General features: G+C 39.2%; 1 protein-coding gene across 2 annotated transcripts in view; it reads left to right on the top strand.

Annotated features, from left to right (window-relative positions):
- CENPP (centromere protein P) overlaps positions 1-27,881 on the top strand; it is a 383,426-nt gene that overhangs the window by 5,059 nt on the left and 350,486 nt on the right. For both annotated transcript variants that reach the window (XM_064291078.1, XM_064291079.1), the window contains exon 2: positions 10,900-11,081. In XM_064291078.1, coding sequence (XP_064147148.1) covers positions 10,900-11,081 — 182 coding nt within the window. The remainder of the gene's footprint in view (positions 1-10,899; positions 11,082-27,881) is intronic.

The following is a 27,881-nucleotide window of genomic DNA, read 5'->3' as shown; positions in this document are numbered from 1 at the left end:
GGGCATGAATATGTACCGTACAAGTGAAAGAGTAAATGTATTTGATACCCTTGCTGCTCTAAATGTGCTCCACGAATTGGAAGCTATCAGCATCATCTGGTAGTTTGTTAGAAATATAGAATTATTTGAGCCCCACTTTTGACCTGCATTTTGACAAGTCCCCCAGATGATTTGTTTGTACACTTTAAAGTGTGAGAATCACTGTATCATACCGTGGGGGAAAAGTTTTTTTTTTTTCTGGCTGTAAAGTGTCGTAATTAGTCCAGGGTAGAATAGTAGATTAAATATGATCTGAGACTCTTCAATGATCAAGTTGGGAAAGTAGAAAGGGTCCAAATTGTGGAAGACTTTCAATGTCAGTCCGAGTGTTCAGACCTTATGTGAAGTTTCTTTTTACTATGGTGAAGCTATTTTTTAAGTGATTTAAAATGGCTGGATGGATAGGAAAATTGGAGCTAGCGTTCAGCTATATCCATGTGTCCGCAGTCCATAGCCAAATTGCCTGGTTTCAAATCATGGCTGTTAACTAGCTCTGTTACTCTGCTTTCTGTGGTCCACTTTCCTCCGTGGTAAAATAGTACCCAAGTTTTCTATAATTGCGAGGACTAATTGAGCTAATGTATATTTAGAATAGAGCTTGGCTCATAATAACTCTTCTTAGTAGACTTTTAAACTTTAGTCATGTATAGAATTGTTTTAAAGGAAAAAAAAATTCTTGTTAGCCTCTAATTTTGACAAAAAATATTTTTATGCTATTAAAACAAATTTGCAAATAATAAAACTATAAAACCAATAAAATTTAAACTAACCAAAACAATTCAAACTAACGTCATTACTTGAAACGGACCAAAGATATTTTGTTGAAAGTAAATGGCTGCTAAAAATGAGAATATACAGGTTCTTTTTTGAGTTCTGTATGTTGTTAGGTGCCTTTGAGTTAATTTTCGACTCATAGTGGCCCTGTGTGACAGAGTGGAACTGCCCCATAGGGTTTTCTCGTTTTTTTATGGAAGCAGTTCACCAGGTCTTTCTCTTGAGGTGTACTGCTGGTTGGATTCGAATCACCGACCTTTCAGTTAGCAGCTGAGTGCTTAACCGTGTGCCACCAGGGATCCTATCGCTACTAGGGATAGCCTTTAATGTGATGACTTAGTTCTCTTATCACTTTGCTGTACTGAAGTACCTTGAAATCTTCATTCGTATAGCTTGCTATTACATCATTTGGTGTTCCCTTAGCAAGACCGCATCATTAAATATAAATATTGCCTATTTTTTTTTCTCATTAGCTTTCTATATTTAATTATTTTTTATGGCATTCAATGATGACAAATGCAAAAGAAGGTGGTGTACCAGGTAATACAGAATATACTTATGCTAATAGTTTAAATTCATTAAAACAAAAACGTTTTTACAGAAGTCTTGGATTTGCACTGTGAAGAATATTGAGTTAGTTTATTCCCTATAGACATAGTATAAGGTCGTAAGCACATGGGATGGTGTAGTGGAATTAAGAATAGAAAAGGAGGGATAGCTATGAGAGGGAGCAGAAAGGATGACAATTGGTCTAGATATAAGGGGAGTAAAAGAGCCAAGGATAACTCCCATGTATGGAGCCTAAGAGATAAAGGGAAGGGTTTTATCATTAATAAAAAAAAAACAGGAAAATTTGGAAGAAAGGCTGATTTTTCTTTATTTTTTTTATTGTACTTCAAGTGAAAGTTTACAAATCAAGTCAGTCTCTCATACAAAAACTTATATATACACCTTGCTCTGTACTCCTAGTTGTTTTCCCTCTAATGAGACAGCACACTCCTCCTCTCCGCCCTGTTTCCCTGTGTGCATTCAGCCAGCTCCTGTCTGCCTTCTCATCTGACCTCCGGACAGGAGCTGCCCACAGAGTCTCATGTGTCTACTTGAGCCAAGAAACTCACTCCTCAACAATATCATTTTCTGTCTTATAGTCCAGTCTAATCCTTGTGTGAAGAGTTAGCTTTGGGAATGGTTCCAGTCTTGGGCTAACAGAAGTCCAGGGACCATGACCTTCGGGGTCCTTCTAGTCTCAGTCAGACCATTAAGTCTGGTCTTTTTAGGAGAATTTGAGGTATGTATCCCACTGTTCTCCTGCTCTATCAGGGATCGTCTGTTGTATTCCCTGTCAGGGCAGTTATTGGTTGTAGCCGGGCACCATCTAGTTCTTCTGGTCTCAGACTAATGTAGCTCTGGTTTATGTGGCCCTTTCTGTATCTTGGGCTCATAATTGTGTCTTTGGTGTTCTTCATTCTCCTTTGCTCCAGGTGGGTTGAGACCAGGTGATGCATTTTAGATGGCTGCTTGCTAGTGTTTAAGACCCCAGGCACCACCCACCAATTTAGGATGCAGAATGTTTCTTAATATGTTATGCCAATTGATCTAGATGTCCCCTGAAACCATGGTCCCCAGACCCACGCCCCTGCTACTCTGGCCTTCGAAGTGTTCGGTTGTATTCAGGAAACTTCTTTGCTTTTGGTTTAGTCCAGTTGTGCTGATCTCTCCTGTATTGTGTGTTGTCTTTCCCTTCACCTAAATTAGTTCTTGTCTACTATCTTAATTAGTGAATACCCCCTCCCTCCCTCCCCACCCTGTAACTGTCAAAGAATATTTTCTTCTGTGTTTAAACTATTTCTTGAGCTCTTATAATAGTGGTCTCATACAATATTTGTCCTTTTGTAACTGACTAATTTCACTCAACATAATGCCTTCCAGATTCCTCCATGTTATGAGATGTTTTACGGATTCATCTTTGTTCTTTATTGATGCGTAGTAGTATTCCATTGTGAGAATATGTGATAATTTATCCATTCGTCCGTTGATGGGCACCTTGGTTGCTTCCATCTTTTTGCTGTTGTAAACAGTGCTGCAATGAGCACGGATGTGCATATATCTGTTTGTGTGAAGGCTCTTATTTCTCTAGCATATATTCCAAGGAGTGGGATTGCAGGATTGTATGGTAGTTTTATTTCCAGCTTTTTAAGGAAGTTCCAAATTGATTTCCAAAGTGGTTGTACCATTTTACATTCCCACCAGCGGTGTATAAGTGTCGCAGTCTCTCTACAACCTCTCTAACATTTATTATTTTGTGTTTTTTGGATTAATGCCATCCTTGTTGGAGTGAGATGGTATCTCATTGTAGTTTCGATTTGCATTTCTCTAATGGCTAATGATCATGAGCATTTCCTCACACACCTGTTAGCTGCCTGAATGTCTTCTTTGGTGAAACACCTGTTCATGTCCTTTGCCCATTTTTTAATTGGGTTATTTGTCTTTTTGTAGTTGAGTTTTTACAGTATCATGTAAATTTTAGAGATCAGACGCTGACTGGAATTGTCGTAGCTAAAAATTTTTTCCCAGTTTGTAGGTAATCTTTTTATTCACTTGGTGGAGTCTTTGGGTGAGTATAAGTTTGATTTTTAGGAGCTGCCAGTTATCTTGTTTCTTTTCTGGTGTTTGTGCATTGTTAGTAATGTTTTGTATACTGTTTATGCCATGTGTTAGTGCTCCTAGTGGTGTCCCTATTTTTTCTTGCATGATCTTTATCGTTTGAGATTTTATATTTAGGTCTTTGATCCATTTTGAGTTAGTTTTTGTGGATGGTGTGAGGTATGGGTCTTGTTTCATTTTTTTGCAGATGTATATCCGGTTATGCCAGTACCATTTGTTAAAGAGAGTGCCTTTTCCCCATTTGACAGACTCTAGGCCTTTGTCAGATATCACCTGTTCATATGTGGATGGGTATATGTTTGGATTCTCAATTCTGTTCCATTGGTCTATGAATCTGTTGTCGTACCAGTACCAGGCTGTTTTGACTACTGTGGCATTATAATATGTTTTAGAGTCAGGTAGTATGAGGCCTCCCACTTTGTTTTTCTTTTTCAGTAACGGGAAAAGCTGATTTTAGAGGAAAACATATTCGGCGAGATCTAGACATTAGCAAGGAAACCTGCTGGTGCAGTGGTTAAGCTGTCAACTGCTAATTGAAAGATTGGTGGTTCAAACCCACCAGTTGCTCCATGGGAGAAAGATGTGGGAGTGTGCTTTTGTCAAGATTACACCCTTGGAAACCCTGTCAGGCAGTTCTACTTTGTCCTATAGGGGTTGCTATGAGTAGGAATCGACTAGATGGCAATGAGTTTTAGACATTGGTGGTTGACTGGTAGAATTCTTGCCTTCATGTGGGAGACCCAGGTTTGATTCCCAGCCAACGCACCTGTCTCTCCCGTGGTGGTTTGCATGTTGCTATGATGCTGAACAGGTTTTAGCAGAGCTTTCAGACTAAGAATAGGAAGAGAGGCTTCTGATCTACTCAGAAAATCAGCCAGTGAAAACCCCATGAATCACAGCTGTCTTATCTGCAACTGATCATGGGAATGGTGTGGAATTGGGCAGCATTTTATTCCATTGTGCATAGGGTCACTATGGTTTGGAAGCCAACTTGACAGCTAACAACAACAATAACCTTGCAGTAGAAGAAATATGTGGTTAGAGGTGTATTTTAAGAGTTAACAGCATGGAGGAGCTATTGCCTCATGCATGCCTCTGGAATGAGAAAATGCTTTCCTAAGCAGCAGCCAGAGTATAGGGTTTTTGTCTAAGAGGCAAAAAGCAGAGACAGTGGAGGACTCAAGCTGTAAAAGGAGAAACAGGATATGCCGCAGAAACCAAAGAAGGAATGTTTTAAGATAGCTGGAGAGGTCAACAGTGTAGAATGTAGCTTAGAGTTTAAGGGGGAAATAAAGGATGCCAGAGAGTAAAATACCATTCAATGAGATTATTAGCTAAAATTTTACTCCTTTTCTTAATTTTAATTGTGCTTTAGGTAAAAGTTTATGGAGCAAATCAATTTCTTATTAAACAGTCAGTGCACAAATTGTTTTGTGACATTGTGTGCCAACCTCGCAATGTGTCAACATTCTCCCCTCTTTCCTGTCCCTTCCTGGCCTCCTGCCTTTGCTTGTGGGTTGGTGTGCCCATTAGTCTCGTGTACGTGATTGAACTGCAAAGCATGTTTCTCATGTGTGTTACTGTTGGCCCTGTAACCTGTCTGTCTTTGGCTGGAGGGGGAACCTCAGGAGTGACTTCAGTACTGATGTAAAAGGGTGTCTGGGGGCCATATTCTTGAGGTTTCTCCAGTCTCCGTCAGACCAGCAAGCCTGGTCTTTTTTTTGGTGAACTTGAATTTTGTTGTGTGTTTTCTGCTGCTCTGTTCAGGGCCCTCTATTGTGATCCCTGCCAGAGCAGTCGGGGGTGGTAAATGGGCATGATCTAGGCATTCTGGGCTCAGTATGGTGGAGGCTGTGGCAGTTGTGGTCCATTAGTCCTTTGGACTAATCTGTTCTTTGTGTCTTTGGTTTTCTTCATTCCGCTTTGCCCTAGCCAAGATGGGACCAGTAGATGTACCTTAGATGGCCGCTTGCAGGTTTTCAAGACCCCAAACTCTACTCACCACGTTTGGATGTACGGCATTTTCTTTATAGACTATGTTACGCCAATTGAGCTAGATGTCTCCCGAGCCTTCAGCCCAGTAATTCAGTCCCTCAGGGCATTTGGATGTGTCTGTGAAGCTATTATGACTTCGCCCTCGTTAAGTTGTGCTGGCCTCTCCAGTATTGTGTACAGTCTTACTCTTCACTGAAGTTACCACTTACCTACTATCTAGGTAGTGTTTTTCCTTCCCTTTCTCTCTCCTCCCTTGTAACCATCAAAGATTGTTTAGTTCTGTGTGTAAAACTTTTCATGAGTTTTTATAATAGTGGTCTCATACAGTATTTCTCCTTTTGTGATTGACTTATTACACTCAGCATAATGCCCTCCAGATTCATCCATGTTGTGAGATATTTCGTAGATTCATCATTGTTCTTTATTGTTGTGTAGTATTCCATTGTATGTATGTACCATAGTTTATCCATTCATCTTTTGACGGACACTTTGTTGTTTCCATCTTCTTGCTGTTGTGAATAATGGAGCAATAAACATGGCTGTGCATATGTCTATTTGTGTGACTGCTCTTATTTCTCTAGGATATGTTCCTAGGAGTGGGTTTGGTAGATATTTTTAGCTTTTTAAGGAAGCACCATATCGTTTTCCAAAATTGTTTTACCATTTGGCATTCTCACCAGCAGTGCACAAGAGTTCCAATTTCCCCACAACCTCTCCAAAATCTGTTACTTCCTGTTTTTTTGATTTGTGTCAGTAATGTCGGGGTGAGATGGTATCTCATTGTAGTTTTGATATGCATTTGTCTAATGGCTAGTGATCCCCAGCATCTCTTCATGTGTCTGTTAGCCGCCTGAATGTCTTCTTTGATGAAGTGTCTGTTCTTATCCTTTGCCCATTTTTTAATTGGGTTGTCTTTTTATTGTAGAGGTGTTGGATTTTCCTATATATTTTAGAGATTAGACCTTGTCGGTTATGTCATAGCCAAATTTTTCCCCCCAGTTTGTAAGTTCTCTTTTTATTCTTTTGATGAGCATTAAAAAAAAAAAAATTGCCGTCAAATCGATTCTGACTTATAGCGACCCTATATGATAGAGTGAAACTGCCCCATAGGGTTTCCAAGAAGTGGCCAGTGGATTTGAACTGCTGCCCTTTTGGTTAACTAGCTTAACTAGTGTGTCATAAGCGTTTCATTTTTAGAAGATCCCATCTATCTAGCTTATCTTCTCGTGTTTGTGTATTGCTGATTATGGTTTATATCCTGTTTCTGCTGTATATTCGGGCCCCTAGCGTTGACCCTATTTTTTCTTCTGTGACCTCTTTAGTTTTTGTTTTTAATATTTAGGTCTTTGCTCCATTTTGAATTAGTTTTTGTGTACAGTGTGAGATATGGCTGCTGTTTCATTTTTTTTACAGATGGACATCCAGTTTTGCCAGGACCATTTGTTGAATAGACTGCTCTTCCCCCATTCAGTAGCCTTTGGTCCTTTGTTGAAGACCAGCTGTCCATAGGTAGATGGATTTACATCTGAATTCTTGATTCTGTTCCATTGGTCAATGTGTCTGTTGTTGCACCAGTACCAGGCTGTTTTGACTATTGTAGCTGTATAGTAGGTTCTGAGGTCAGTTAGTGCAAGGCATCCTACTTTGTTCTTCTTCAATAATGCTTTACTTATGTGGGGCCTCTTTCCTTTCCATATAAAGTTAACGATTAGTTTTTCTATCTCGTTAAAGTATTCAGTTGGAATTTGGATGGCAATTGCATTGTATTTGTAGATTGCTTTGGGTAGAATTGACATTTTCACAATGTTGAGTGTACCTATCCATGAGCATGGTATGTTTCTCCATTTATGTAGGTCTCTTGGTTTCTTACAGTAGTGTTTTGTAGTTTTCTTTGTATAGGTCTTTTATGACCTAGTTAGATTTATTCCTAAGTCTTTTATTTTTTGGGGGGGCTGTCATAAATGATCTTGCTTTCCTGATTTCCTTTTCTTAGTTCTCTTTGTTGGTGTATAGGAATCCAATGGATTTTCGTATGTTTATCACATATCTTGCTACTTTGTTGACTGTTTCTATTAGTTCCAGTAGTTTTCTTGTAGAGTCTTTAGGGTTCTTTATGTATAGTATCATATCATCCACAAATAGGGACAGTATTACGTCTTCCTTACCAATTTCGATGCCCTGTATTTCTTTTTCTTGTCTTATTCCTCTAGCTAGGCATTCCACACAGTGTTAAATAGGAGTAGGATAAAGGGCGTCCTTGTCTTGTTCTTGTTCTCAGGGGGAATGTTTTCAGCCTCTCTGTTGAGAATGATGTTGGCTGTCGGTTTTGTATAGATGCCCTTCATTATATTGAGAAATTTCCCTTCTAGTCCTATTATATTGAGAGTTTTTATCAGAAATGGGAATTGGACTTTACTGAATGCATTTTCTGCTTTAATTGAGATGATTACGTACTTCTTTTATTTTACTTATGTGGTAGATTGCATTGATTGATTTTCTAATGTTGAACCATCCTTGCGTACCTGGTATGAATCCCACTTGGTCATGGTGTATTTACTTATTTTTATATGATGCTCAATCTATTGCCTAGAATTTTGTTGAGAATTTTTGCATCTATATTCATGGGGGATGTTGGTCTGTAATTTTCTTTTTTTGTGGTGTCTTTGCCTCGTTTTGTTATCAGGGTTATGCTGGCTTCGTAGAATGCATTTGGAAGTATTCCTTCCTTTTCTATGTTCTGAAATAATTTGCATAGTACTGGTGTAAGCTCTTCTCTGAATGGTTGGTAGAATTCTCCATCTGGTCCAGGAATTTTTTTCTTGGGAGTTTTTTTTTTTTACCTTTTAATTTCTTCTCTTGTATTGGTCTTTTCAGATTTTCTACCTCAGTTTGTGTTACTTTAGGTAGGTAGTGTGTTTGTAGAAATTTGTCCATTTCCTCTAGGTTTTCATATTTGTTGGAGTACAGTTTTTCATAGTACTCTGTTATGATCATTTTTATTTCAGTTGGATCTGTTGTAATGTCCCCCATTTCGTTTCTTATTTGGGTTATTTACTTCCTCTCCTGTTCTTCTTTTGTCGATTTGGCCAATGGTTCTTTCAAATAATCAACTTTTGGGCCCGTTGATTCTTTTATTGTTTTTCTGTTCTCTAATTTATTTCTGCTCTGATCTTTATTATCTCCTTTCTTCCGGTGGTTTTGGGCTTCTTTTGCGGTTCTCTTTCTATTTGTTTGAGTTGTAAGGCTAATGTTTTGATTTTGTTCTTTTCTTCTTTTTTGATGTGTGCACCTATTACTGTAAATTGACTTCTGAGTATGGCCTTTGCTGCGTCCCAAAGGTTTTGGTATGATGTGTTTTCATTCTAGAAATTTTTTTATTCTCTTTGATTTCTTCTACTACCCAGTGGTTTTTAAGCAAGGTGTAATTCAGTTTCCATGTCTTTTATTCTTTTTCCTTCCTCTTGTTATTTTTTACCTTTATGGCTTTGTGATCAGGGATGTTGTCTGTGTTATATTGTGCTGTCCATTTCTGAAATTTAATTTATTTTTTGGATTTCTAATTGTAATTTTTGTATGATTTCTAGTTGTTTTTTTATTTTGACATTTTGTTCTTATATTATTTTGTTGAATTCTTCTCTTGCTTTGCACATGTTTTCCTTGATTTTGGCTATGTTTTGGTTGGATTTGTCAGTATTTTCCATGATTTTGTCTGCGTTTTCCTTGATCTCTTTCCTAATGTCTTGGGGAGGCCTGAATATTAGACTTTTGAGTTCCCTATCAGGTCGTTCCAGTGCCTTTTCTTCTGCCAGAAGGTCAACTGGTACTATATTCTGGTCGCTTACTGGAGCCATCTTTTCTTTTTCATTTTTCTTTTTTAATTTTTATTGTTCTTTAAAAGAAAGTTTACAAATCAAGTCAGCCTCTCATACAAAAATATATATACACCTTGCTGTGTACTCCTAGTTGCTCTCGCCCTAATGAGACAGCACAGTGCTTATCTCCACCCTGTATTCTCCGTGTCCATTCAGCCAGTTTCTCTCCCACCTGCCCCTCCCCGCCTTCTCTTCTCCCTTCCAGACAGGAGCCCGCATAGTCTCATGTGTCTCCTTGATCCAAGAAACTCACTCCTCACCTGTATCATTTTCTATCTTATAGTCCAGTCCAATCCCTGTCTGAAGCGTTGGGTTTGGAAATGGTTCCTGTCTTGGGCTAACAGAAGGTCTGGAGACCTTGTCCTCTGGGGTCCTTCTAGTCTCAGTCAGATCATTAAGTCTGGCCTTTCTATGAGAATTTGAGGTCTGTATCTCACTGTTCTCTTGCTCCATCAGGGATTGTGTGCTGTGTTCCCTGTCAGGTTGTAGCTGGTCACCATCTAGTTCTTCTAGCCTCAGACTGATGTAGTCTCTGATTTATGTGGCCCTTTCTGTCTCTTAGGCTCATAATTACCTTGTGTCTTTGGTGTTCTTCATCCTTTTTTTAAAAAAATATGTTTTGTTTTTATAGACAAAACATATATTTAAAAAAAATATGTCTGTGTGTCCGTTCTGTACCTCTGTCTCTTCTTGGGAATTCTGTAGAGTTACCTTCTGGGTGTGGGGTTGTTGGTTTTATTCCAAGATGGCCACACTGAGTCATGCCATTTGGCTGGGAACCTCCATCCCATATCTCTGTTCCTTACCCATTTTCTGTTAGTTTCTTCTTCTCCTCAGTGACTTCTAACCTAATACTTCATCCCCTCATTTAAGGTTCAGGGTTCCAGGATTGACATCCGTATCTGTTTTACTTGGTGTTTTGGGTCTTTGTTGCAGTGGGGTGGCTTAGTGTGTCTGACTAGTCTGCCATCTTGGGTTTGCCCCTCAATTTTACTCTTCTTTAAAAGGAAAATAGAAATACATGTTTTCCATGAAGAATATCTGGCTATAGTGTTTAATTTTTAATTCCTATGGAATTTTTGCCCTCTTTTTTTTTTTATATTTTTAGATTTCATGAGAAAACTTCTTGCTATCAAGTGCTTTATGATATTTATTCATATTAGAAATTAAAGTTACTTAATTGAGTTTTATTTTTAATTTCAAAACATCTTTTAAAATAATTTGAGATATCTTGTGATATCAGACATTTAGGTTGGAAATTCCTGGATTCGAACTGACATTTTAATTTTGCGAACTACTCTGGTTATGATTTATTTTAAAGGTGTCTCTACCGTGTAGAAATATGTTAGAATTATTTGGGTACATTTGTATTATGCTGAAATTAAAGTTTACTGTGTTAGTAGCCACACTGGTTTTGAGGAAATCCTTATGAAGTTTTAATGGGAAGAGAGTAAGAGGGACGAAATGAGAATGGTTCAAAGAAAATAGGGTATATCAGGTAAAACACTTAGTGGTTTCCTCATTTGAGTGATTATTTCTGATATTTGCTTTCTAGAAAATCATTTAAAAATATATACCAATCAGAATCTGAACGATTGGAGTCTTCAAAAGATCTGAGGAGACAGCTTGGACATTTAGAATCAGAACTTTCACTTCTAAGTACACTTACGGGCATCAGCATAAGAAAGTACTCCAAGAAAACAGAGGACTTGACAAGCACTGTGATGACAGAAAAAAGTAAGCATTGATTTTAACCTAGAAATGTTATTGAAGTTTACATTATTTTGCTTAGGAATTTGGTTGTCATAATGTTGAATTAAAATTCTGTAAGGTAACTATTTGTAAGTATTGTTGTGATAAACTTGCTTAGCCAGATGTCTTTTGAACATCACAGTGTGCACAGTACTCTTAAAAGCTGTTTGAGGCAGATATTAAAGAAGATACAGTCACAGTTATCAAGTAACTTAGCAGTCAAATAACAGAGGTGAGTAAGGACAGCAACAGCATCTTACAGGTCATTCCCTTAGTAAGATAAAAGCTGCTGGCTGCACATCTACAATGCTCTCTACTCCTAAATCTCTTGGTCTATGGCCAAGATCAATGTTTCAGTGTCTGGGCCTTTTTCCAGAAGGAGAATTTCTGGTTCCAGTCACTGAGTTTTATTGCCCAGGCTTTGTGATGCACTAACAGGTAAGAGGAAGTTAATTCAGCAGTACAACTGGGTGTCAGAAACTTTGGAACTGGTTCCTGACTTTTCCACTGCCATAACCTTAATGAGTGACCCTCAGAAGGAATTGGGCAGTTCAACTAAGGGGAACTGAAAGGATAATTTTGCAAATCAGAATCAGCATAAAGCTGATTCCTATGAGGTAGAGGTCAAGTATATCTCAGCTTTCCATTTTCTACATCATTTCTGACTCTAGCTTTTCCTCCCATGGTACTCTTTTTCTTTACTGGGTTTGATAATTTGCTGTCACATTTCACAGAGCTCATAGACTATACTCAGGTTATGTGGTTTATTAGGATAGTAACAGGATATAACCAGGCAAGATATAACTAGAGATAACAGGCAGCATCAGTAAAAGGTACAGAGGTAAAATCTGGAAAGATCCCCAAAACAGAGGGCATGTCCCTCCCTTCTGCAGTCAAGACAGCTCTTGGCCAGGACAGCCCTTGGAGTAGAAACCTCCTGCTGGTGCAGCACTCAGAGCAGAAATGTTCCCTGGCTTCTCCTGGCTGCTACCTCACGTATCTGGGCCAGGTTCCACCTCTTCTCGTGGCGGATGTGTCTTCCTGTTCATGTTACTGTCAGCTGGTACAGCTCCTTAAGAGCACAGCTCCAATCGCATTGATTAAGGATAAGGATACACAGTTGCTTATGGTAAATGCTGTCAAAAAGTTGTACACCTGTAAAAAGTTGAATTGGCAAAAGTTGTGTGACAAATATATTTACAACAATGGCCAAAAAAAAAAAAAGCTACTGAGGCTGCTTATGTACAACCAAATTCTCTTTTTCTATTTTTCAGATTGGATAATTTCTCTTGATCTGTCATCTTTAAGTTCACTGACTCTTTCTTCTGCCTTCTTACATCTGCTGTTGAACCACTGTATGGAAATTTTTATTTCAGGTTGTGGTACAGTGAATTATTAATATGGCCCTTCTAGCCATAGTCTTTGTGATTCCCATGTAATGATTGGATGGGACATGCAAATACAGTGTTTGTGTCCCACCAAGGGGATTGGACAGCCTGTTAAGAATGCAGATAAGGTGCATCGACCCCTGTGTGGGTGGGGCCATGCAAATAAAGGGAATGGAACCCTAATGAGGGAATTGGTCAGTTTTACCATCCCGCTAGGCTTAAAAGAGAGCCAATCTCAGAGCAGAAGCGGACCTAATTACCACCAGGCAGAAGAGACAGGAGTGGAGCATGCCATTAGGACCTGGGACCCCTGTGTCAAAAACCTCCCAGACCAGGAGACACAGCGAGAGGGCTGTAACGTTGGAGATGGTGGGAAGAAGCTACAGAGACATGGCAGCAGCAGAGGTAGCAGAACGAGGAGACCAGTGGGAGACAGTGCAGTGGGCTTCCTGGCTCACAGAGTGAGAGAGCTGAGCACCTTTGGGCCAAGGCTTACTGGTGGAGTGGAGTACCTCCAGGTACTTATTGCTGGAGCTAAAGTGCTTTGTAACACTTGCCTGAGCAGGCGGGGGTTAAGGGGCTCAGGGCCAGAGAGAGGACTGCCTGCGAGCATGGCTGAGAAGAAGCTGTCCTGATTGAAAAACTGTATTCTGTAATTTCCCTAATAAACCCCATAACTATGAGTATTGTCTATAAGTTTTGTGTGGCCATTGTAACGAATTTTCCAACCCAGCAGAGAAGTAGAGAGTGCCGTGGGAGGAACGGCTGGTGTTGGTGTCAGAATTGGTAAAAAGTTTAGAGAGAAGGAGGTATGTCTGACCTCTACTTCATAGGAATCAGTTTGGGGCTGATGTTGATAATGAGCTTCCTCCCTCCATTGTGAAGTTAAACGAAGAGGTCAGATGCCCCTGCCTCCACCGTTTACAGTTGGTACCATGCCATTCTTACGCAGGTATTGTACTTTTCAACTCCAGATTTTAATTTGGTTCTTTTAAATAATTTCTGTTTCTTGAGATTCTTTATTCACTAAGTCATTTTCTTTGTACTTTAAATTATTTCATCATGGTTTTCTTTCTTCTTTGAATATATTTGTAACCTACTTTGAAGTATTTTTTCTGTGAAGTATTTTTTTTCTAAATATAAGTTGCACTTTCTATGTATGTCTGGTGAAATGAGTTCCTCTATGTGACGTTTTACCTTGGTTCTTTGGAAAAACAACTTGAGAGGTTTTTCCCCTAAGCCCTGAGGAGTTAGATACCTTTGCCCTAGTTTTCAACCCAGAGGGTTTGTTACACTTCCTGGGTAATCTGTAAACAGTTTGGTACTTTTCATCTTGTCCTGCGCTGTAGCCTGCCCTTGGCCCTTGCAGGGATTGGTCAATATACTATGCAAACGATGTGACTATGGAGTATGCAAATATATGACTACAGCCTACTATGCAAATGAAGTTTGTTGCCCCTCCCTGGGAGGGGCCATGCCTTGAAATTGATGAGAAGTTGTATATATGTGCAGCCAATCCCACAGAGATTTTCCAGACAGAAAGAAGCAGGAAGACAGGAAGCAGACAGAAGCAGAAGAAACAGAGAAAGGAAGCAAGGAAGCTCCTAAAAGAACTATAACACGGATCAAGGGCTATATCACTGAAGATAGCAGCAGGCCTGGAAGGGGCCCAGCGACATAGCATGCCAATTCTTATTTTTCATTTTGAGAATTGTTCTTGGCTTTGTTCAGGTGTTTGTTTGCATAGTAAGTTCCCCGGATTAAATGTGTGAGGTCTTTTTCCCTCACCATGTGTGTCTAATGATGTCTCTGCTCAGTTTTTTTCTTTTTTTTTTTGCCTGTTGAGTTGCCCGTGTCTGCATAACTTAGCATATAGCCAAAGTTGGGCAGAGGTTGTGCTGAAACACCGTTGGTGGATCTGGTGGCCTGGGTAGCGCATTCAGACCGTAAGCCACTTTCAAGTCAACCTTTGCTTTAACTTTGTACCAGCTGCATTTGGGTTTCCTCTGCACGTGTGCGTCGTCTCTGTTGACCAGGGATGTGTGGGTGGCTTGGACCCCAATACCTTATCTAGAAGGTGAGAGGAATGAAGCATGGCTGAAGCTGTAATTAGTAAAGAAGCAGTAGCCACTCAGATTACCTTAGAGAGGGGGTTATTGGTATTGTAATTTTTGCATTTTGCACTGTGGCCTTGTTTTTGCCTGAGCTTAGAAAAGATTATGCAGTGGTCCTGAGTTTTTTGTGTCACGTAATCATGGTTAGAGTGACCTTGTCTTGTGGTGCTCTGTGAGATTGTTTATGTTCCCCAGGATGACGCCATGGCCTGCTCATGAAAATGAGGCCAGCACCTAACAACACTGTGGCGGAACTGTTAGCTTCAGGCCAGGTTAAGATGTCAAGGGCTGCTTTTCTTTGCTCAGCATACCGTTTTGGCCAAGGGTGGACGTAATCAGTCCATGAGATATTAAACCATGATGTTTGTATTTTCATCACTAGGGTGCTTTTGCTTGTCATGATCAGGAGGATGTCCTGAGAATATCGTTTGTAGTTGGACTAGGATTAATTCCTTCTTTTGTTTTGTAGGATGAGTTGTTGAATCATCTGACGCATACAATAGCGTTTCAGACTGTGGACAGGATAGTGGCCAGCTGCAATGCAGGCAGTGCCCAGAAAGAAATGATAATTTGTTTATTAAAACCCAGACATTGAAAGTACATTCTAGAATCCAGCTTAGTCTATTTTAGGCAGTCAAGTGGCTTTTGCTTTAGCTTAGATAGATAGTTCCGGTCAAGTCGACTCTGACTTATGGTGACCCTATGTACAGAATGAATCGTTGCCGGGTCCTGTGTCATCCTTATGATTGCCGGCATTTTGGAGCCCATCATTGCAGTACTGTGCCAATCCATCTCACCAAGCATCTCCCTTGCCTTCGTTGGCCCTGTACTTCACCAAACATGCTGTCTTTATCTAGCAGTTGATCCCTTCTAATGACATGTCCCGAGGAAGTCAGACAATGCTCTGTTGTGATGCATAGGTTTTCATTGGCTAATTTTTGGAAGTAAATTTCCAGGCCTTTCTTTCTACTCTGTCTGGAAGCTCTATTGAAACCTGTCCACCAGTGTGAGCCTGCTGGTATTTGAAATATCAATAGCATAGCTTCTAGCATCACAACAAGATGCAAGCTACCACAGTATGACGGACTGAAAGATGGGTGGTAGTTCTATAGCTTAACCACAGATTATTCAGCTTGTCCTATAGTTACAGCAAGAAGTGCTTCCTACAAAACAAATGTAGAAGAAATTTACTCCATGGCTTACCTAAGAAGAAATTGAAGGTCATTTGTCTATAACATGAGTGAAGTTAAACAATTTTTGCAAAGAAGGCTGGAGTGTCTCTGAAGAGAAGAAATTATTATAGTAAGGATGGCCTCAATATTAGTTCTCATTCCTGAAGGGCTAGATTTTGCTGCAGGTTGTGATGAATTCACGAGAAGCATTTTGTTGATGTAGGATCACCATTCAATTTTTGTGAGACTAAAGATTGGATTTATGATATAAAACCAGCAAAACCAAACCCGTTGCCGTGGAGTTGATTCCAATTTATAGTGACCCTATAAAGGAACTTTAAATACCAGAAAAAGCCTTCCTTCTGTATCGTTTAATTATTAATTTATTATTAGCCCTTTTTTTTTTTTTTTTTTTTTTAGCAATCAGTTAAATTCAGAGCAGTGTCTGTGGTCTGAGACACATCTGACCTGTGTGTTTTGGATGGTCTCTAAGCTAAGAATGATCTTTATATTTTTGTTTTTACTGTTTTTTATTTCGGTGGCATTAGTTACATTCGCAGTGTTATGCGACCACCACCACTATCTATTCCAAAACTTTTTCATCATCCCAAACAAAAGCTCTATACCCATTATGCAGTAACTTCCCATTCCACCCTACCACCAGCCCTGGGAACCAGTAATTTACTTTCTGTCTGTATGAATTTACCTATCTAGATACTTCATATCAATAAAATCATATAATATTTGTCCATTTGTGTCTGACTTATTTCACTTAGCATAATGTTTTCGAGGTTATCCATGTTATAGCATGTATTACAATGTTATTTTTTTCTTTATGGTTGAAAAATACACCATTGTGAGTATATACCAGTCTGTTTATCCACTCATCTGTGATGGATACTTAGTTTGTTTCCACCTTTTGATTATTGTGAATTATGCTGTGAACACTGGTGTACAAGTATTTATTTGAACCCCTGTTTTCTGTTTTTTTGAGTATGTATGTAGGAGTGGAATTACTAGGTCATATAATTCTGGAGCCCTGGTGGCACAGCGGTTAAGAGCTCGGCTGCTAACCGAACGGTTGGCAGTTCGAATCCACCAGCCACTCTTTGGAAACCCTATGGGACAGTTCTACTCTGTCCTAAAGCGTGGCTGTGCGTTGGAATTGACTTGTCAGCAATAGGTTTGTTATTGGGATTTTTATGGCAATTCTGTGTTTAACTTTTTGAGGAACCCCCAAACCATTTATTTTATTTTTATTGTACTTTAAGTGAAAGTTCACAAATCAAGTCAGTCTCTCATACAAAAATTTGTATACACCTTGATACGTACTCCTGGTTGCTTTCCGCCTAGTGAGACAGCACACTCCTCTCCACCCTGTATTCCCCGTCCATTCAGCCAGCTTCTGTCCCCCTCTGCCTTCTCATCTGCCCTCCAGACAGAAGCTGCCCACATAGTCTCATGTGTCCGCTTAAGCCAAGAAGCTCACTCCTCACCAGTATCATTTTCTATCCCATAGTCCGGTCCAATCCCTGTCTGAAGAGTTGGCTTTGGAAATGGTTCCAGTCTTGGGCCAACAGAAGGTCTGGGGACCATGACCTCTGGGGTCCCTCCAGTCTCAGTCAGACCATTAACTCTGGTCTTTTTAGGAGAATTTGAGGTCTGCATCCCACTGCTCTCCTGCTCCATCAGGGATTCTCTGTTGTGTTCCTTGTCAGGGCAGTTTTCAGTTGTAGCTGGGCACCGTCTAGTTCCTCTGGTCTCAGACTGATGTAGTCTCTGGTTTATGTGGCCCTTTCTGTCTCTTAGGCTCGTAATTACCTTGTGTCTTTGGTGTTCTTCCTTCTCCTTTGCTTCAGGTGGGTTGAGACCAATTGATGCATCTTCGATGGCCACTTGCTAGTGTTTAAGACCCCAAACACCACTTACGAAAGTGGGACACAGAATGTTTTCTTAATAGGTTTTATTATGCCAGTTGACCTAGATGTCCCCTGAAGCCATGGTCCCCAAACTCCACCCCACTACACTGGCCTTCGAAGCAGTTTATTCAGGAAACTTCTTTGCTTTTGGTTAGTCCAGTTGTGCTGATCTCTCCTGTACTGTGTGTTGTCTTTCCCTTCACCTAAAATAGTTCTTGGCTACTAACTAATTAGTGAATACCCCTCTCCCTCCCTCCCTCCCCATGCTCGTAACCATCAAAGAATATTTTCTTCTGTGTTTGAACTATTTCTTGAGTTCTTATAATAGTGGTCTCATACAATATTTGTCCTTTTGCAACTGACTAATTTCACTCAGTATAATGCCTTCCAGATTCCTCCATGTTATGAAATGTTTCACGGATTCATCTTTGTTCTTTATCCAAAAACCAAAAACCAAACCCAGTACTGTCGAGTCAATTCCGACTCATAGCAACCCTATATGACAGAGTAGAACTGGCCCACAGAGTTTCCAAGGAGCGCCTGATGGATTTGAACTGCTAACCCTTTGGTTAGCAGCAGTAGCACTTAACCACTACACCACCAGTGTTCTTTATTGATACGTAATATTGCATTATGTGAATATACCATAGTTTATCCATTCATCCGTTGATGGACACCTTGGTTGCTTCCATCCTTTTGCTATTGTAAACAGTGCTGCAGTGAACATGGGTGTGCATATATCTGTTCATGTAAAGGCTCTTATTTCTCTAGGATATATTCCAAGGAGTGGGATTGCTGGATGGTATGGTAGTTCTATTTCTAGCTTTTTAAGGAAGCACCAAATTGATTTCCAAAGTGGTTGTACCATTTTACATTCCCACCATCAGTGTGTAAGTGTTCTAGTCTCTCCACAACATCTCCAACATTTATTATTTTGTGTTAATCACCATTGTTGGAGTGAGATGGTATCTCATTGTTTTGATTTGCATTTCTCTAATGGCTAATGATCATGAACATTTCCTCATGTGTTTGTTACCCACCTGAATGTCTTCTTTGGTGAAGTGTCTGTTCATGTCCTTTGCCCATTTTTTAATTGGGTTATTTGTCATTTTGTTGTTGAGTTTTTGCAGTATCATGTAGATTTTAGACATCAGATGCTGACTGGAAATGTCATAGCTAAAAAATTCTCCCCAGTTTGTAGGTAATGTTTTTACTCTCTTGGTTAAGTCTTTGGATGAGCATAGGTTTTTAGGAGCTCCCAGTTATCTAGTTTCTTTTCTGGTATTTGTGCATTGTTAGTAATGTTTTGTATACTGTTTATGCCGTGTATTAGTGCTCCTAGTGTTGTCCCTATTTTTTCTTCCATGATCTTTATCGTTTGAGATTTTATATTTAGGTCTTTGATCCATTTTGAGTTAGTTTTTGTGGATGGTGTGAGGTATGGGTCTTGTTTCATTTTTTTGCGGATGGATGTCCCCCCCCAAACCATTTTTGACAGATGCCACACCATTTTACATTCCCACCAGCTTTGGAAGAGGGTTCCAAATTCTCTACATCTTTACCAACATTTGTTGTTATTATTTTTTTAATTAATTGTTGCCATTCTGGTAGGTGTGAAGTGGTATCTCATTGTTTTGATTTGTACTTCCCTAATGACTAATGAAGGTGCCCTGGTGGTGCAGTGTTTAAAGTGCTCAGCTGCTAACCAGAAAGTTGGCGGTTTGAACCCACCTGCCACTCCACAGGAGAAAGATGTGGCAGGCTGCTTGAGTAAACATTTATAGCCTTGGAAACTCTATGGGGTCGCTATGAGTTAGAACTGACCCGATGGCAGTGGGTTTGGTTAATAACTAATGATGTTGATCGTCTTTTCATGCACGTCTTACTATTTACATGTCTTTACAGTAAAGTCTCTTCAGATCCTTTGCCCATTTTTAAGTTGGATTATTTACATTTTTGTCCTTGAGTTGTAAGGAGCTGTTTATATATTAAACCCTTACCAGATATATGATTTGCAAATATTTTCACACATTCTGTGTGTTGTCTTTTCACTGTCTTAATAATGTCCTTTGATGCACAAAATTTTTTAATTTTGATGAGATGTAATATCTATTTTTGTTGTTGGTGCTTGTGCTTTAGGTATCATATATAAAAACCCGTTGCCAAATCCAAGGGCGTTCAGATTTGCCCTGTGTTTTCTTTTTAGAGTTTTATAGTTTTGCTCTTAGATTTAGGTCTTTGATCCATTTTGTGTTAATTTTTGTATATGGGGTAATGTAAGGTCCAAGTTTCATTCTGTTTTACAGTGTTGCTATGAGTTGGAACTGACTCAACAGTACCTAACAACAACAACAGCAAGGTCCAACTTCATTCTTTTGCAAGTGGCTATCTAATTTTCCCAGCAGCATTTGTGGAAAAGACTGTTTTTTCCATACCAAGTGGTCATGGCACTCTTGTGAAAAATCAATTGACCATAGCTGTGAGAGTTTATTTTTGAACTCTCAGTTCTGTTCTTTTGGTCTATATGGCTCTCCTTATGCCTGTTCTACACTATTTCTGTTACTCTAGCTTTGTAGGAAGATTTGAAATCAGGAAGTATGAGTCCTCTTTCTTTTTTCTTTTTCAAGATTTTATTGGCTATTCTAGATCTCTTGAAATCCCACATGACTTTATTGTGGGTTTTTATGTTTCTCCAAAATATACTGTTGGGATTTTGTTAGCGATTGCATTGAATCTGTATAGTATTGTCATTGGATAGTATTGTCATCTTAATATTCAGTCTTCCAATCCATAAACATGGGATGTCTCTCCATTTATTTAGGTTGTCTTTGTGATCTTTACATTTAAAAATAATTTTTTAAAGAACAAGAATATGTGGCAGATGAACATGTGATTCTCAAAGCTTAAAACTTGGACTGTCTGGCACTCTACAGAAGAAGTTTGTCTACCCCGGTCTGAAAAAAAAAAGACCAAGAGAGTATTGCTTTTCTTAAACATCAGAAGACTGGAGGGGTTTAAAATTAACAGAAGGAATATGAGGATGATCATAATGAGAAATCTTTTTTTTAATAGAGGATGACAGAATATGCAGGGTATTAGTTGAATGCTAAAGAATCTGAAAACTAATTTTTTACATCGTCTTGTGTGTCCACTTGTATAGTCAGCAGCTTCTGGAGAATTGCTAAAAGTCTTATGTTTGAGGTATCCCAATGGAATGGATGCCCCGTACTTTGGAGAAAGTGATGTGTGTTATTTTAGCTGAGATTCATGAATAGAAAGATCAACATCTTGGAATTTTGCTACTGTTTTCCACAGTAATAAAGATGGGGATATTGTATAAGTTCCCTGCAGTTGTATTAGCTTTTAATAGGGTACAATCTAGAATTGGGAGTAATCCTCAAATGCACGAGGCAATCTTTAAGTAACTTAGAGATAACTTGTGAATCTTAGATGCCATTGCTCTTATTACCATCAAGATTAATGGCAATACTTGTGGCATTGCAACTACAAGGGTTTTCAGTTTTGTAATTATAGTCTCTGAATTCCATTAGCTTTCTTGTTTTTCCTAAAGATTGTGCATAAGGACAGCAGAGTTTGTTAGTGCAAGGTAAAGCTCTTTAGAGTTCTGTAATTATGGTAACAATGAAATGTGTATCCTTGTTACTAGAGAGATAAGGTGGGATTTATATTGAGGGTTCTCAAGAGCACCCCCAGGTTTGATCATTTGGTAGAACTCACAAGAGTCAGTATATAATTGTACTCGTGGTTATTACTGTGAAAGGATAAAAAACAAAATCAGCAAAGGAAAAGGCACATGGGGTGAAGTTCAGAGGAAGCCAGGTACAAGCTTCTAAGCATGTGCCTGTGAAGGCACATAGGGTGTGCTTAATTTGTCCAGCAATGAGTTGTGACTACATATCTGTAATGTTGTCTACAGGGAAGCTCATCAGAGACTCAGCATACACAGTTTTTTGGGGGAGCCAATCACAAAAGTAACCTTTGCCTAGCTTGTATCAAAATTTCAGATTCCCAGAAGGAAAGCAGGTGTTCAGCATAAACCGTATTGTTTATACAGACAGTTTAAGCACACTGAGCCACTCTTATCAGTTCTAGGAATGGTGAAAACTCTGCTGAAATCTGAGTACCCAGGCACCAGCCAAGGGCCAGCCTTGTAAGCAGGTCTTTCTAAGGACAGCAATGTCAGGTTGGCTATGTTAACTTTTTTCTGCACAGGATTAGTTACACCAGGAATACAAATCAAACAGTTATTATTTTTATCATTGCAACCATATTTCTCCACCAAGGCAGTGCTTCAGTCTATCCTAAAAATAAGCAACAATAAACAGAACTTACTCCCTTAGCGCATTTGGAGGTATTCAGGAGCTTTAAGGGTTTACTTCCTATCCATGTGTTGCCTGCGTAGTCTTGCCAGGATTGTGTCATTGGCAGCTAAGAAGTGCATTGGAAGCATCTTTGACAATATTGTTAAAATTACCTTCAATATTGTGGCCAATTTTTTTTTCTGCTCTTATGCATAATATCATGAAGCATTTTTGCTGAACTCCACTTTTACTATGCTATTTCCTTAGTTCAATGTTTCTCAACTTCAGGACTATTGATAATTCCTTTTGTGAGAGAGAGGCTTTCCTGTGCATTGTAGAACGTTTAGCATCATCCTTATGGACTAGTATTGCCCCCACCCCCATCTGAGTTGTGAAAACCAAAAATGTGTATTGCCAAATGTGGCCTGGGTGGCAAAAGTCTGTGAGAACATAGCCTGTTTGCTAGTTGACATCCAGGTGATTCTCTAGAAGGACTGTGCAGGTTGGATAATTCCCTAACCAAATAAAAAAAACCAAACCTGTTGCTATCCAGTCAATTCTGACTCACAGTGACCCTATAGGACAGAGTAGAACTGCCCCATAGGATTTCTAAGGAGTGGCTGGTAGGTTTGAACTGCTAACTTCTTTTTTTTTTTTTTTTCATAACTTTTATTAAACTTCAAGTGAACGTTTACAAATCCAATCAGTCTGTCACATATAAGTTTACATACATCTCACTCCCTACTCCCACTTACTCTCCCCCTCTTGAGTCAGCCCTTTCAGTCTCTCCTTTCTTGACAATTTTGCCGGCTTCCCTCTCTCTCTATCCTCCCATCCCCCCTCCAGACAAGAGTTGCCAACACAATCTCAAGTGTCCACCTGATATAATTAGCTCACTCTTCATCAGCATCTCTCTCCCACCCGCTGACCAGTCCCTTTCATGTCTGATGAGTTGTCTTCGGGGATGGTTCCTGTCCTGTGTCAACAGAAGGTCTGGGGAGCATGGCCGCCGGGATTCCTCTAGTCTCAGTCAGACCATTAAGTTTGGTCTTTTTATGAGAATTTGGGGTCTGCATCCCACTGATCTCCTGCTCCCTCAGGGGTCCTCTGCTGTGCTCCCTGTCAGGGCAGTCATCGATTGTGGCCGGGCACCACCTAGTTCTTCTGGTCTCAGGATGATGTAGGTCTCTGGTTCATGTGGCCCTTTCTGTCTCTTGGGCTCTTAGTTGTCGTGTGGCCTTGGTGTTCTTCATTTTCCTTTGCTCCAGGTGGGTTGAGACCAATTGCTGCATCTTAGATGGCCGCTTGTTAGCATTTAAGACCCCAGACACCACATTTCAAAGTGGGATGCAGAATGATTTCATAATAGAATTATTTTGCCAATTGACTTAGAAGTCCCCTCAAACCATGTTCCCCAGACCCCCGCGCTTGCTCCGCTGACCTTTGAAGCATTCATTTTATCCCGGAAACTTCTTTGCTTTTGGTCCAGTCCAATTGAGCTGACCTTCCATGTATTGAGTGTTGTCTTTCCCTTCACCTAAAGCAGTTGAACTGCTAACTTCTTGGTTAGCAGCCGAATGCTTAAGCACTGTGCCACCAGGGCCTCAATTCTGCAGGAGGTAAGCAATAATGGACTTTAACTTCTTGGGATGAGGGAAGGAAGAGGAGGTTTAGAGTGCTGCAGTAACGGATAGTGTTATGCGAATGCAAAGCATAGATAAGGCGCTTGCTGAAAAGTCCTGAGGGTTTTCTGTTAACAGAATGGACAGCATGGGGAGCCAATAAATTTAGTGGACTTGGTCAACTGACCTTTTCACACATTTTGCTATAGCTCTTAGAAAGGTGGATGTTACTTGGCTACTGGATCTAAAAAAGTCTGAAACAAGCGGTGGGCCTCTGACAACCATGTAATTACACTTTTCATGAACAAAAAAGGAAAAAGAGTTTGTGAATCTGTTACTGGGCAAGACTTCTCAGCTCGGGACTAAGCCCTGCCTAGGTTCTTACCTTCTTCTGACCAAGAATGACCAGGAGAGGCTCAGAGGCTCCACATGAACAAAGGTTTATTAGGGACAGTAAGAAAGTAAAAGGCTTGCGAGGGAGAGGGGTTTCCACCTACGCTAGCCTCTAGTCTCTTACTGGACAAAGGATTCCCTAGGGGTAATGAAAGTTTTTTGGAAGGAAAAAGGTATTATCTTTATTCATTAGATTTCCAGGAGAAGGGGAGGGATTATGAAAATCAAATACATGTGCAGTTAGTATTCAAGATGGACTTCCTCACAGAGGTTGCTGGAACTAAGATGGAATCTGTCACAAAGCTGCCAGGATGTCGAAAAAGACTTATTTTGAGATGTTGTGCATGCGTGATGCCTCTGGATCTTGGTTTGAGACCTGGCTAGGAGTCCCTGTTCATGTTTATCTCATGTGGAAGGTCATTCATAGGCCACATCGATCTTTACTGCTCATGCTGTGTACCTGGTGAGGCCTTGAAAAACCACTCAGGAGGATTATCAGTAATTTATAGCTGGTCAAGCACACAGAGCTTTGAAATGTAGCCCCTTATCTTGTCTAAGCACCTAGTTTGTTAATCACAAGTAGTTCTTGGGTACCAGCAGTAAAGATTATGTGGTGGTCAGTACTTAGGTTTATATTTAATTTTAGCTGGTCAAGCACACAGGGCCTTCAAATATAGCTCTTATTTAATTCAGCCAGCCTGATCTCTTCCCTGTTTCAAATCTACCACAATTAACATAAATTCAGTGCCCCCTAGGCAAAATCTTGCCCTTTCCCTCTCCTCCTACTCCTGGTAGCCACTAATCATTTTTGGTTTTTATGTATTTGCTGATTGCATGTAAGCGAAATCATACAGCACATATTCTTTTGTGATTGACTTATTTTGCTCAGCATAATGTTTAATAGGTTCATCCATGTCGTGGCGTATATCAGGACTTCATTTCTCTTTATGGCTGAGTAATATTCCATTTTATATATATATGTATATATACACATACACACACATCAGTTTGCTTAGCTATTCATCTGTTGTTGATATTTCCATTGTTTTTACCTTCTGGCTTTATGAAAAGTGCCATAAGAACATTGGTGTATAGGTTTCTCTTTTTTTTTTCTCCTGGTTTCCTTCTTCTGAATATATACCTAGGGTTGAGGTTGCTGGATCATATGGTAACTCTAAGTTCAAATTTTTGAGGAACTGCCAAATTGTTCTCCGCAGCAGCTGCACCATTTTACACTCCCGCCAGCAATGATGAGGGTTCCAGTTTCTCCACAACCTCTCTAATGATTATTGTTTTTCTGTTTTAAATCAATGCCATTCTGATAGGGGTGAATTTTGTTTATTTTGTTGATGTTGAGAATATACACAGCAAAATGTACACCAATTCAACAGTTTCTACATGTACCATTTAGTGACGTTGATTACATTCTTCGAGTTGTACAACCAACCGTTCTCACCCTCCTTTTCTGAGTTGTTGGTTAAGGGTTCCAATTTTTTTTAATCTTTATTGTTATTATTTTTTTATCTTAGCCATCCTTGTTGAAAAATGGTATCTCATTTTGGTTTTGATTTGCATCTCCCTGATGGCTAATGATGCTGAGTGTCATTTCATGTGTTTGGCCATGCCAGTGTCCTCTTGGTGAAATGTCTATTCAAGTCCTTTGTCCATTTTATGATTGGGTTATTTTTTCATCTTGTTGTCAAAATTTTATATATGTTTTGATTATTAAATTCTTGTAAAATATATAGTTTCCAAAGATATTCTCCCACTTGGTAGCTTGTCTTTTCACTTTTTTTGTAAAGTCTTTGTATGAACAAAAATTTTTAATTTTTATAAGGTCCCATTTATTTATTCTTTGCTGTTTGTGCTTTTGGTATTATGTTAGATGATCAGCCATCAAAAGATAGACCTGACAGCATTGCCCCTACTTTTTCTTCCAAGAATTTTATGGTTTTGGTTTGTACAGTTAGGTCCTTAATCCATTTTGAATTTGTTTTTGTGTAGGGTGTGAGATATTGGTTCTGTTTCTTTTTTTACATGTGGAACTGCAATTTTCCCAGCATCATTTTTTGAAGAGACTCTTCTTTCCCCATCAAATGGACTTAGCACCCTTGTCTAAAATCAGTTGACTGCAGATATCTGGGTTTATTTCTGGGCTCTCAGCTCTATTCCATTGGTCTATGTGTCTGTTGTTATACTAGTACCAGGTTGTTTTGACTTCTATAGCTGTATACCCATTGCTGTCAAGTCGATTCTGACTCATAGTGACCCTATAGTATGTTTTAAGTGCTCCTACTTTGTTCTTCTCTTTCATCATTGCTTTAGTTATTTGGGGGCTCTTGCCATTCCATATAAAGTTGTAGACTGGTTTTTCTATTTCTGTAAAGAAGCCTATTGGAGTTTTATTTGAGATTGCAATGAATCTGTAGATTGCTTTACGTAGTATTGGCATCTTAACAGTGTTAAGTTTTCCAATGCATGAACATTGAACATCTTTCCATTTATTTAAGCCTCCTTTAATCTCTTTCAGCACTGTTTTATACTTTTCATTGTAGAAGTCCTTCATGCCTCTGGTTAGTTTTATTCCTAGTTAATTTTTCTCCTAGATAGTATTGTAAATAGAATTATTTCCCTTTTAGATTTTTCATTGCTGGTGTATAGAAACCCAACCTATTTTTGTTTGTTGACCTTGTACCTTGCAACTTTGCCAAATGGCTCTATTAGCCCTAGAAATTTTCTTGTTTACTCTTTGAGATTTTCTTTATATAGAATCATATCCGCTAATAGAGACATTTTTAGTTATTTTCCAATCTGGATACCTTTTTTTTTCTTGTTTTATTGCTCTGGCCAGGACTTCTAATATAGTATTGAATAGAAGTGATGAGAGAGCGGGCACCCTTGTCTTGTTTTTGATTTCAAGGAGAAAGCTCTCAGTCTTTTCTCCATTAAATATAGTGTTGGCTGTTGCCTTACTATATATGCCCTGAATCATATTGAGAATTTTTCCTTCTGTTCCAGTCTTCTTAAGGGTTTTCATCAAGAAATGGTGTTGGATTTTATCAAATGTTTTTTCTCCATCTATAGAAATGATCATGTGGTTCTTTTCCTTTGTCCTATTGATGTGATGTATTTCATTGATTGATTTTCTAATGTTGAAGCATCCCTGCATTCTTGGAATGAATCCCACTTGGTCATGGTGTATGACTCTTTTAATATGCTTTTAGATTCTGTTTGCTAGTATTTTATTGAGCATTTTTGCATGTATGTTTATAAGAGATATTGGCCTGTAGTTTTCTTGTAGTGTCTTTGCCTGTTTTGTGTATCAAGGTTACATTTGCTTCATAGAATGAATTAGGGTCATTGTGGTTTTGATCTACATGTCCCTAATGGCTAGTTGAGGAGCCCTGGTGGCACAGTGGTTAAAGCTAGGCTGTTAACCAAAAGAAGAACCCACCAGTTGCTCCACAGGAGAAAAATGTGGCAGTCTGCTTCCGTAAAGATTACAGCTTTAGAAACACCATGGGGCAGCTCTACACTGTCCTATAGGGTCACTGTGTGTCTGAATTGACTCAGTGGCAACAGGGTTTAATGGCTAATGATGCTGAGCATCTTTTCATGTGCTCGTTGACCATTTTAATATCCTGTTTGGTGAAATGTCTGTTCAGGTGCTCTGCCCAATTTTTTGACTGGGTTGTTTGACTTCTTACTGTTAAGTAGTAGAAATTTTTTTCATCTTTATTTTGGATATTAGACCTTTGTCAGATATGTAGTTTCTGAAAATTTTCTCCCAACCTGTAAATTGTCTCTTCACTTTGTTGATAAAATTCTTTTGATGAACAATAATATCTGATTTTT

The sequence above is a fragment of the Loxodonta africana genome, chromosome 9, assembly GCF_030014295.1.
Source record: "Loxodonta africana isolate mLoxAfr1 chromosome 9, mLoxAfr1.hap2, whole genome shotgun sequence".
In the NCBI taxonomy this organism is placed as follows: domain Eukaryota; kingdom Metazoa; phylum Chordata; class Mammalia; order Proboscidea; family Elephantidae; genus Loxodonta; species Loxodonta africana.
This window is presented reverse-complemented; position numbering and strand designations above follow the sequence as displayed.